Consider the following 12,501-nt stretch of genomic DNA (forward strand, 5'->3'; position numbering starts at 1 on the left):
TAACATGGATTATGAAAAAAAATGAAATAGACACATAAAGCCAGAACAACTTTGATGTTATGAATGACGGACACAAACTACTATTATACTTTCTGTGTATAACTATCCTCACTTTTCACTCTTGAGACGTGTCCGAATGGATAAAGTTCCATTGAGGGGGGAAGTGAAGTTACTTCCTGAGTGGGGCGGGGTCCACGCTGTGACTCTCCTGTTTATATTTTCCCCCTCCAGGATCCTGATACGTGGCTGTTTGGGAAACCCGCGGTGACCCACAGTTACTTGTGTGCTGCAGCTAGCGGGTCTCTGCAGGAACTCAGCGACGCAGCACTGCCTTCATCCAAGCCAGCCGGCCTGGATGGCAGGGACACACTGGTGCGCACACTGCCGAAACCACAAGGTATACGCAGATAAGATGCTACACTTCACGTTTAGCATGAGGGGCCACTGTCGGTACCAGCAAGTTTGTGGAAGTGATGCTAGTTGTAGCAGGATAGCCGTTAGCTTTAAACTGCAGTGTCTGCTAGTCTGTTTAGCAAAGCTGCGTGTGTGTCTGAACGCCGGCTAACGTTAGCCTGCTAACTTTTACTCGCAGACGTGAGTTAGCTGGTTCACATAGTTTTCAGTGTTTGGCTAATTTCATCGTATTGTTTGATACTTTTGCATCATCATGGCTTCTTGATTTGTTTTCAGTTCATTTTGAATCGCAACAAAACGGTGGTGAGTTATCTGAAAGATTCAGTCCTGCTAACACACACACACACATTACTGCGTGTTTACATTTGGCATTTTTTTTCTGCAGCCTTTCTCCAGATTAATGTAAACAAATAGGTGAAGTACACCCCCAACTTTTTAACGGTGACTTTTAAAGAGGCATTGGAGGAAGTCAGGATGGAAGTCTGCCATTTCTGACTCTGCCTCAGCTCAACTTTAACTCAGAAGTTTGTATCTGAGTTTCAAAAGTAACTTAACATACTTTTTATAATTTTTATAATTGACTTTTTACTGCTTTGTGGCACAGATTTATCAGTAACAGGAAATTTATCTGCACTTTAAAATGTCTCAGTTTATATCATGAGCACCATATAATAATTATACTAATTTTTTGTAAACTTGTAAAAAAATCTATGTATGCAACTTAACCATCAGCTGCTGAGTTGTTTTAAGGGGCAGAAAAATGCAAAAAATGTGATGACATCATCTCTAACTGACAGAGACAATTTCCTCACTGTTGGTGGTGTAGGAATACAATCCTGTGTGCTTTAATTGTACCCTGGGGACAAATAAAGTATTTGAATTTGAAAGGGAGAGTCAATTTTTAACAGCCATTAGTATGATTATTACAAATCCCAGAATGCATTGTGTGTAAGCAAGCAGCTCACTTAATATTGTGTGTGTGTGTACACCACATTAGAGCCTGGCTGCTACTCTGTAGGCAAAACATAACATGTTACTGTCTCAGTGTACGTGTGCTGGCCTGAGTTCTCTTTTCCACTTTATCTTTGGGATATTAGGAAGTTGAAGGACTCCAGGAACCAGCTGGTCCAAGTGAGGAGTAAAGTTTTCCTGCTCTGTTCTCGCCAGTGTTCATGGGCTCCCTTGTGAATTGAGTTAGGGACAACGTCCAACTACAGCAGCCCACGCTAAAATTCACATAGCAGAATAATTCCTCTTCTGTTGGCACTGGAGAACAAGACAGGCAACACAAGTTGCTATTTGAAGATTGAATCCAGCAGGGTGCTTCCAGAATCAAAAACTAGTTACCAGAAGAAGAGCAGCATTTTAAGATAAACCCTTTAATAATTATTAATTTGTAAAATGTTTGTTAAAAATGTACAGAAAGCGGCTTGTTTGTCTCAAAGTGTGCTCCTCTTACAGCATTACTGGTTGCAAGTGCTTTTTGGACCGTGGGACGGATGAAAGGTGGTAGCTGTAGGAGGCCCAGCTGGGCTGTAGCTGCTGTGTTTATCCCAGTCGCCCTGTTGGTGCTGACCTCCAGGGGGGCATCAAGCAGCCAGAAGATGACACAAACAGCGATGGCTCACGCAACGGCTGCAGGCCTAAGCCCAGGCCTGACGGATGACCTCCCGGGCTTTCATGCAGTAGTAGACGCTTTAACCAGCGAGCATGTGCATGTTTGGCTCCTTTCCCTGGTGGGCTCTGTTGCTGTTGGTCTCAGTGGGATCTTCCCTCTTCTTGTCATTCCTATTGAAGCTGGAGCAGCCCTCAAAACAGAAGGTATGGGAGTAATCACATTGCTTTAATGTTATGATATTTGTGACTGTAGTGACAACACACTATGTCTGTATGTGTGCATTGCGGAGAAGACGTCGGCATCATAGCTGGGCTCTGTATTTTTAATACACGCGTCAACACAGATGGCACCATTAAAATGCTAAACAGCTATAAAGTGAGAGTGTTGAAAGCAGAGGAGATCAGAGTTCAAATGTCTGCAGTAAAAGAAGGAAATATCTTTGCCCAGTTAACCCAGCTGATTCATGTATCATGTTTATGTGCATGTGTCTGTCCCAGAACCTACAAACAGACAATTTATTCTTATCCACCCGGCCACGACTCTCACACTTAAAATAAACAGTGTCTGTGTAGCCATCCTTGGCTCTCATCAGGAGAAAAATCTCTTGTGGGATCAACAACTTGTTCTGCTGAATTCTTGTCAGTCCCAAATCCATAAACACAGCTGCACCTTCGTCATGGTTTGAGATTGATTCACAGTTTTTTTGTTTAAATCTACTTTGTGGAAAGCTGCTGGAAAACAGAACATCCCCACTTGGGACCTCATGAACAATTTTGCAGTGTTGAGCTTGCCAATAATATGTTTTTGTCTGATAAAGTCAAAAATGTGTAAACCAAACTAACGTGGAGCTGAGGGCACAAATTTGAAACCAATAAAACAGCTGCAGAATCCTGGCAGAATTGTACCAGTTTAGATTGAGATTTATTTTGAAGTTCTTAGATGAGAAGAAAGAAGTCTGTCTGAGTATAACTGAATACAAGTGATCACTGCAGCACCTTGTACGCCCTGTAACGGTTAAATAATATCATAATAATCCAATGTATATTTTGTTGAGGGTTTTATAGTCAGGCCTACTGTCGTTCAGCCCAAGGTCCTTTCAGGTGCCCCACCCTCAGAAGAAGCATTCTAGAGGTATTTTAGGCTGTGGGTTGTTAAGTGCAGTCCTCACCACAGCTTAGTCATTTCCAAAGGAAACTCCTTAAGAATAAAGTTTGAGTAATGAGTAATTCTAGTTCTTATTAGCAGGGTGCACCAGAAGTAGTTCTGCATTTACAGTGTACATTTAAACTGATGAAATAAATTATTGGTAGAACAGAGCAAGACATTGTACAGCCTTTGCCCCATTTTCCTAATAACACTGTACAGAAATCTGTTGTGTTGTTTTTTGTGTCAGCTGGAAGCCAGAAGCTGAAGCAGCTCTTAAGCTTTGCTATTGGTGGTCTCCTTGGTGATGTGTTCCTCCACCTTCTTCCTGAGGCATGGGTGCTCTGTGGCTCCTCAGGTAAATCTTTTTTCCTCTCTTCTCATATTACAGCTTTTGTATTTAAACTAGTTTGACCCAAGCTTCCCTTTCTGCATTCAAAACAAGGGATATTTCTATCAAAATGGCTTATGATTCACTCTGACTATCACTGCTACTGCCTCACAGAGACACTACAGACAGATGTTGATTTCATAAAGAATACATTAGTGTAGCATTATCTGCCACAGGATTGCATATGATTTTTTTAGAATAAAATGTATGTATGTATAATGCTTTGCTGTAGTTAATGTATTGTACTAGCACTCACAGACTCGGTACTGGGCATGGTATAGCTTCTCACTAGCTGTGCTGGATCTCTCTTCTTGCCTTCTAGCTGGTAAACAAAACCACTACACGACTCCGGGCTTGTGGGTAATCATCGGTCTGCTGGCCTTCCTACTCCTGGAGAAAATGTTCCCAGACCAAGACAGCCTGGAGGATCCCACCTCAGATGCTGACCTGAATTTTAACTCTGCTGTAAGTCTTTTTTTAAGAGGAGAGCCTCTGCCACTGCACACATGTCAGTACAAGCCTTCACATATCTTTGTTTTTATTGGAATTCTTACTACACACTGCAGCCGTGCTCTGTCTGCATATTTCTGATTGTGGTGTTTTTGATTGAGAGTTTACAGCAATAGATTTGCTTATTCTTGTGGAGAGTTGCATAAAATATTAATGGCAGACACCTCAATCTGGTCTGCAAGATGTCTGTTAAGATGTAAACGATTTAATTAAGGCCCTTTTCACTGCAGCCCTTAAATTCTTTAGGCATCACTTGGCAGAGCACTATGTGAGAATGCAAATGTCTAAATCAGTTGGACCTGACATTATATGAACAAAGTACAAAATGCATGTAGTGTCTAAATCCTTTTTGGTAACTGAACAGGTCTGAAGAAGTCACAGTGAGTGATTGGGCATGTTATTTATATGAATGTGTCTGCATCATATTCTTTTCTGCATACCTGTGTTTCTTTTCACTCTTTATTTGATATTGCAGTGCAATATTAATATTTATATCAGTGCAAGAATCATTAGAGAGAAGTCTTCCTTCATGCACTACTGAAGCACCACACCTTACCTAAACCCAAATATTGTGTTATTGAGTTAATGTGTGAACATTTTTGTGTGAAAGCTTTTTTAAGCATTAGAACTGATGGTGACAGTGGCAGAATAGCCATTCTCAGTGTTTATGCTTATCTAAGTGAATTCTGGTTCTTTATATACTCCATTCACAATCTTAGGAAGAAAAATTACGGATACTCAAATTTTGCTCTGGTGGATCGAAACCAGGTTGTAAGTAGAGCTTCAAAATGCAAAAAGAACAATCAGGAGGAAGAGACAAACCATATCTAATAGGCAATTTTATTAAAACTGAAAGAGGCTATTCAGCAGCTAATTAGGACTATAACCTTTAAAAGTCAGAATCCTCGATCCACGATCCTCGATTTCTTTTAATGATCTAAATGAGATGCTTTTACTTATTCACATCTATGTTGAAGCTTGTTTAGAAATGTGTTGTCCAAATGATAAAAAATGGTCGACATTGCTTCTTTGTAGACGAAGGCTGGCTGGTTGCAGTCTGTTTGTAAAGGCGCTCTCATCCTCCCTCCTGTCTTTCTGATGCCATTGAGGGAGAAGATTGGAATCCACGGCTCAGCTCCTCCAGTAGTGTCTATTTATAGTGCCGGGGTGAAGCAGCTGCTTTTGCCATTTCAGTGTCCACTGGAGAACACTCAGCTTATAGAGAGAGGCAACAATAGACAGGGACAGACTGTGACAGCGTGTGTGAGAGTGATGTATTTTCTCTTAAAATGTTTTGGGTAACATACTTAGGATGGCAAGAAGCTGAACTCCATTTTACTTGAACTAGGTCAGGACTTTTTATGGATGTCTGCAGAGCTGCAGTACAATGCTTAATGTAAAAAGGAAGAAAAGATTGTATCATTCTGACTTCAGGTCGTTGTGAATTTCTCATTAAATGAAATGCAGTGTTGACAATTGACAATTTAGCTCCAATCTGTTGGGAGGAGATTGATGGGCCTAAAAATTCATCACACTTTATTACTTCCTCATGCCTCAATCACAGACATGGAGCAAACATTTCCTTGCGGCAACCCAGAGGACAGCAGTCTATTTCCCTCTCGTTTAATTTGAATATCTGTTTAAATGGCAACGTAAGTGGTTTCTGAATGGTGGAAGAGGGAAGTTGGCTGTTCTCGGAAAAACAGAAACTACAGCCTGAAATGAAAGGATCTCTACTTTAATATACAAAATATAAACCTGTTGAACAATTTTGGAAATTCGGATGGTTATTTGTTATATCTGAAGTTCAAATGGAAAGCAGTGACTGCTCTGTGTAGGTAAGAACGCAGAGAAATAATAAGAGTGTTCAGCAGCTGTTCTGCTGCCACTGACTTAACCCTTTGACACACAGCGGGGGCCACACTAAAATGTTTATTGCACTGTAGGAATCAGACATTGCTATTAATGTACTGTTTTTAGCACAACTGGTGTTTGTGGCCATGGTGGCCCATGTGGCTCCACAGGGGAGACATGTTCATCAAGTCCATGGCATACACACAAAATTAACTCTGATGTAAAGATTCATAAGATAAACTTTTTTAATATGGGGTAATGCAGGGACAGCATGTTCACTGTTGCCTTGTTTTTCTTCCTTTTTTTTGTCTTCACAGACGCAGGCTAATTCAGTTTTCAGTGGAAAAGCAGCAGCATCACTCAGAAATGGGCACCATGCTGAGTCATGGAAATCCTCCAAGCAACAGAGTCTGCAGGAAAGATCAGAGAAAATCAAGGTAATACTGACAACCAAAACGTATCCCCCTTAACAAAAAAGACAGAAAGTGGAGATGGAAAAAGGGGGCACCATTGGGGGGTAAACAGATGGTATGGTTTGCTTAGATAAGCCCCCCCCCACCCAACCAGCAACCTGGTGGGCTCAATACAACTTTGTGTTTTATCGCATCCTTTCCATTAGACTGTTACCCTGTGATTCTTTATTTATTTTGTAGCACATAGTTTGGTCTTTGCACCACTCTGCATATTGTATTGTTCCTTTTTTAAACCAGACATTACTTTCATTCCTACAGACTGTGTGGCCCAATCTAAGGATTACAAATGTGTCATCACAAATTGACCACCTCTTTCCTTAGTTAAATAGACAATCAAAACACAATCGGTCAGAAAAAAACAAAGATTTTCAATGTGGTTTCATTACATTTCAGCACATAATAGTCAACAGCTAAGGGGAACTGGTTTTAAATCATATTATTTATCATATATCAGAGAAAAAAATACAAATACAAACAAATAAACCCTAACCCTAACCCTTACTTTTAAAAAAATATTTAAACATTTGACTAATAAGGTGGTGCAGAACTGTGTGTGGTGACACATATGTATGTCAAAAAATGTGCAAAGCTACCAGTTAAGCCAATACAATTCTTGGGTTTGCAGACAAAAGCAGGATAAAGGGTTCAGTAAATGTAGATGTGTTGTTACAGAAAGACATTATGTCAGTCATTTGCCTGCTTATTGTCCTGATTAGAGAACGAGCCCAAAAGATACTGGGTGACAGGTGGAATTAATAACAACAAACCTTTGTAGAAATTTGAGATTCTTTGTATTCTTTCCCTTGTCTCAGTTTTCAGATTCTCAGATCATTTACAGGCTTTTTAAAAATGTGATCCATCTGTTCTCATAACCTGCTTTTTCTACACAGGGTTGTGGAGTAAAATGTGGTCAGACCACAAAATAAGTAACCCTAGCTATTAAGACTCATTATGTACTCAAGTTGAGAAACTATGGATGTATGACTAATATAGTGTAACTTTTGTCATTCTGATCTTCCTATGTCACAGACAAGTGGATACTTAAACCTACTGGCCAACTGCATCGATAACTTCACCCATGGTCTGGCAGTCGGAGGGAGTTTCCTGGTCAGCAAAAAGGTAAGATGCTGAATTAACCTATGATCTATCTATCGATATCAATCATTTCCCCTGCCTTTCATCCCACAGGCCTATTATAACTCAATCTATTACTTGGATTTTGTGCATTGAATAAATACATTTATTTGTGCGGTCAGTGACTTAGAAGTAAATGTATGTTAATTTTGAACTTCTACCTGCTCTAAAACAAAGGAGATGAAGGCAGTCATGGTTCTGGGGATGTTTGTGCTGAAGTCGCACCACGCTGATTTGGCAATGTACTAATGTGAAAGTGTGATTACATTCACACTTAGACCTCCTCATGCATATTTATAAAAAAAACTGCTGGAGTTTCTAAACAGTAATTGCAGGTTCTCCCTGGGGATTCACACCAAATTGGTACACAATCACTAACTGACAGTTATTTCTAAAATACAGTATATTGAAGGTTTTTATCATTATATATATCATTGTGAATATGTGTGAATGTAGATTTGCTTGTTTGTACTTTAAAAGGTTGAATATTAAGTACCATAGGAGAGCCTCAAATGGACAAAGCGAAGCACTGCAGCATGTAATGAAAGGCAAAAAATGTGACTGTGGTTTGCTCATACAACACCTCCATGTGAGTACAGGCTCACAGGACTGTTGACCTGCTTAGCTGCAGTCCCCCCCACTCAGTGGACTGTCATCACAGTAGCCTATACCCTATCTGTTTGAAACTTTTTCTTGTTTAATTATGATGAGCTGTTTGAAAATGGTGCAGTTTAAACTGCAGTAGCATGGATTTGTACCGCTTCAGTAGGTTAGTGTATATTTGTGGCTGTGGGAAGAGAGTCCAGCTGGAGAGACATAAGGCTAGCAGCATGAACTATGGATCGATGTGCCAGAGAGGAAGTTAACTAGATGTCTCAAACAGCACATACAAGACATCGCACCAGTGTTTTCTGTTTACTTGTACTCCATCCATTTATCACTATATCATTTATATCACAATGATCTTTTAAACTGTTTCATTGAAAGTTATCTAGATATAAATTTATAAATTCTGATCAGACAGATGTATTCATTTTGTAGTTCTTTGTAGTTTCATTTGATTTTAATTAATTAATTTATACACAGTTGATATATATCTTATATAAAACACATTTTAGGGAACAAACAAGCCACTTTATTTCTGATGAGCAGGTTATGGCTTTTTTGAGTGAAAAACTGTAATGGTGTAAGAGAATTAATTATAACCTGGTTTGACAGTGAGGTTGTTGATGTGCTGCCATGGATAGAGATGCACTGCCTCCGGAGCAGGGATATGGACGGTAGAAAATAGTGACTACCGGTACATTTATATTGTCTATAAAAATTTCTGGATTCCCTTTAACCACTTCATGAGTTCTGAAAGGACACATTACTATTTAATACACGGTAGTATAAATATTTGATTTCAGGGTGAACTGTACCTTTAGCTCTTTGCTGACAAAACATTACATGTACATGCATGTGATGGCTGTATATCTACAGCTACATTCTGTCTGTCTTCAGACAAAGCAACAATAACAAGATGTTTCTTGCAGGTTGGGTTCCTCACCACCTTTGCCATCCTGCTCCATGAAATCCCTCATGAGGTGAGGAGTTCTTGCTAAATTGTGTAAAATAATAACTAACTTTAGGATTTTATGTTTGCATACTGTAGTTGAAGGCATATTAGAAATATCTGTCCGTGTGTTTATAAACAGTCTAAATGTTTAGCCATTCCTGCGTTGAGAGAAATGTCATCATCTGCAGGTGGGAGACTTTGCCATTCTGCTGAGGGCCGGGTTTGATCGATGGAGTGCTGCTCGGATGCAGCTGTCTACAGCTCTAGTTGGGGTCTTGGGAGCTTGTTTCGCTCTGTGCACTCAGTCACCCGAAAGCACAGGTACGACAAGACCTACATACAAGCAAACACATTGGTGTTAACTGGAGACAGTTTTACAGTTGCTGGAATCAGTCATAAGTTTCTCCTACTGTTACATAGACAAAGCCGGTGCCTGGATATTGCCCTTCACTGCTGGAGGCTTCCTCTACATATCCTTGGTGAATGTGGTGCCTGACCTGCTAGAGGAGTCCAGTTTAAGGTACTTTTTGCCATTTTAAATGAATAATTCAGTTATTTTCTAAATCACTAACATTCTTCTTCAATAAAAAAAAAAATCCCTCTCCTGTGTTCAGATTTCATATTTTCTGTTTGTAGTGTAGTAGAGCTATCCTCACAGTACATACTCTTACATGCAGTAAGCACATGGTTAGCACAAATAGCTCTTTGTGTTAAGTGTGCGGGTTGGAAATGTTGTGCTAGTTGTGGATGGATGAAAGTAGATCAGTAGTGCGTAATATATCTGTAGGTAAGCACACTTAAAATCAGAAGTCAGAATTAATATAATTTTACTTTATTTGATTGCCACACAGCTTATTAACTATGCAAAAAAGTTAGCTGGGATGTTGCTAAGTGCTAAGGCATTAGGTGTTTCTCAAGAACTGTTCCAGTGTCTAAGAAACCTTCAAATTACAAGGCTCCAAAGAGGATTAAGGATGATTTTTGTGTGTTGTTGGACATTCTTAACCCAAAATACCAAGACAAATTACACTTGCCTAGATGGCTAAAAATATTTCTTCGCTGTGTTACTGGCCACATCTTCTGCAGGAACCAGCCTGGTCTTCTGTGATGACTGCACTATGTAATGAGATGTGTGGTGTGAAGGCAGATGGCATGCTCCTTTCATTTCCTTTCAATGGGTTTGAATGTGTAACCCATTTTTGTTTTCTTCCAGGCACTCCCTCCTGCAGATACTGCTCATTTTCTGTGGCATTGCCGTCATGGCTCTGCTGTCTGCCATTGTTGACTGAATATGGAGGAGCAGGCCTTTTGCCTTACCAGACACCAAAACTCGGTGCAGAGAAATGTTGTTGTCCACTCCCCCTTCATTCATGTTTAAGAGATTTTTACGATATCTTTGATATCAATATCTTGTTACACTAAAATATCTGACAGAAGAATGGCACTTTATGACTGAAAGGAAGACTGACGAGACTTTTGTGTGGACGCCTAAAAATGTGCCATGCTTCAATAATAAGGGAGGGTTTATATGGATATCTGTTACCAAATTTGTCATTGTTGATCAGACAATCACGATGTTTTGCACATGGTACACCTGCTGTACCTGCTCAGAGCAGAGAAATAATAATGTGTTCACAGCAAAACAGGTATGACCAGCCCTGTGCAAAGAGACCTCCTCCTTTACAATGTATTCAAACCTAACATTGTTCAGATGTTGTGTGTATTGTTACTGTTTGTTTGATGTAGTTGCTGCATATTTATTGAAAATGAGAACACTTTAATCAGACGTGGATTCACACCACGTCATCATGTAGTATAAAGTGCTCCACACCAAAGTACACTTTATCTTCTGTGTCTCCTTTACACAGTACAAAGCTAAGCTTTAATAAATAATTGATAACGTTGAAAGTAGTTGGACAAAAAAAAACCTTGGTACCATTTGTTCTATTTTATTTTGCCCTCTTGATTTGTATTGCTAACAATTGTTTTTGAGTAACAAGTCCTAGAAAAGTAGCCATGCAGGAATATCTATGTCATATTGTTGGTCAAAGTTTCCATTTCTAAAAAATAAACTAATTATAATACACAACACGGCTGGTAATTTTTAATTTGGCATATAAGCATATTGATCACAGTGGAATTAGGATGTCCTGATATTGATTTGTAGAGGTGCTGAGGTAGCCCAGTGTGTAAAACGGACTACGACACAAAAAACCTGCAAAGGTCCTTTGCCTAAAATGTCATATGGGAGTGGAGGGAGGGGGGTATTGATCGTGTGTTCACACTAGTCCAATTTCAACAACCTATTTGGCAAGCTTCTGTTGCCATAACGACTCCACCATGGGTCGCCTTCCTTAGTCATCAGCCTGTGAGCAGCTTATTGTCTGTGGGAGCCTTCCTCTGAAGGACAACAAACAAACACTATTTACTAAAGACACTCAGAGCAGAGGAAGAGCAAAAAACACACGAGTGACACATCCTCCAGTCCCAAAACGAAGGAGTTTAGTCCAAGTACTTCATTCCTGCACTCTGTGATGGACAGATGACACATTGTTGAAGATCAGTTACAGTGAGCAAAATTAACCTTTTAAAAAACTAAACTTTTTAAATAACGTTGAAGTTGATTTGTTCTTCCTGCAATGGAATCAGAATTCAACTTGTTTAACATTTAGGATTCATTTTGAAGAACTTGTTTGCAAAACTCTGAATGCCTTTTGTTATTCTAATTTCCTATCTGCCTCTTACATCCTCTGCTGAACGTTTTGATCCACTTTTCCTTTGTTTAATTCTGCTTCTTTTATTTATTTAGTTTTTCTTTGGTTTCAACCACATTCACTGAAGTGCTATGATTCTTTACTTCTAAAGTTTTATATTGCTTGTTTATTTGCAAATCTGGGCCCAATAGAAAGTTCTTTAAATACTCAGCTCCACTCTACTTTTGTAAAACTGAAAACTGTTTTTGGTCTGCTATTGTACTTAAGCAAAGCAGAGTGCTGCTCTTATTGAAACAGCTCATTTAAAAGGTTCCATTAATGAATAGGACATGTTGTGACAATAACATGTGGAGATAAATATAAGTCCATATCTGTATATATCCTAAGTTATGGTCAATAAAACTAGAAGTGGCCCTTGTAGACTCTCATTAACCATTAGGAGAACAGGGTCAGTCATACATAATCTTTAACAAATATTGAATCTCATCATTATAAACAACTTTTGTGCATTTCTATAGAAAATCAATGAGAAATTGAGATGTAAGGTGCTTCCTCCTCCCTCCACTGCACTTGTGTTTTATATGTTTACATAGTCCAAAATGTGACCATTCAAGCATCACAAATGACCACTCCCCCATAACAGCACATTCCCATCCCGCAACAACCTGGAGGAGAGACAGCGCAACTACATC

The 12,501-nt window shown here is 39.4% G+C and overlaps 1 protein-coding gene across 2 annotated transcripts; it reads left to right on the forward strand.

The window, feature by feature from the left end:
* Positions 1-216: 216 nt before the first annotated feature.
* Positions 217-11,184, forward strand: slc39a13 (solute carrier family 39 member 13). Of its 2 annotated transcripts, XM_028402464.1 has the most exons (11): positions 217-397; positions 691-717; positions 1,876-2,235; positions 3,426-3,533; positions 3,889-4,031; positions 6,248-6,367; positions 7,433-7,522; positions 9,073-9,123; positions 9,284-9,416; positions 9,516-9,615; positions 10,309-11,184. In XM_028402464.1, exons 3-11 carry the CDS (start codon positions 1,914-1,916, stop codon positions 10,382-10,384), a joined length of 1,143 nt encoding a protein of 380 aa, XP_028258265.1. In that variant the 5' UTR covers positions 217-397; positions 691-717; positions 1,876-1,913; the 3' UTR covers positions 10,385-11,184. The 2 variants fall into 2 exon arrangements, with proteins under 2 accessions (XP_028258265.1, XP_028258264.1); XM_028402463.1 differs by lacking the exon at positions 691-717.
* Positions 11,185-12,501: the final 1,317 nt, after the last annotated feature.

This window comes from Parambassis ranga, chromosome 3, assembly GCF_900634625.1.
Source record: "Parambassis ranga chromosome 3, fParRan2.1, whole genome shotgun sequence".
NCBI classification, from domain to species: Eukaryota; Metazoa; Chordata; class Actinopteri; family Ambassidae; genus Parambassis; species Parambassis ranga.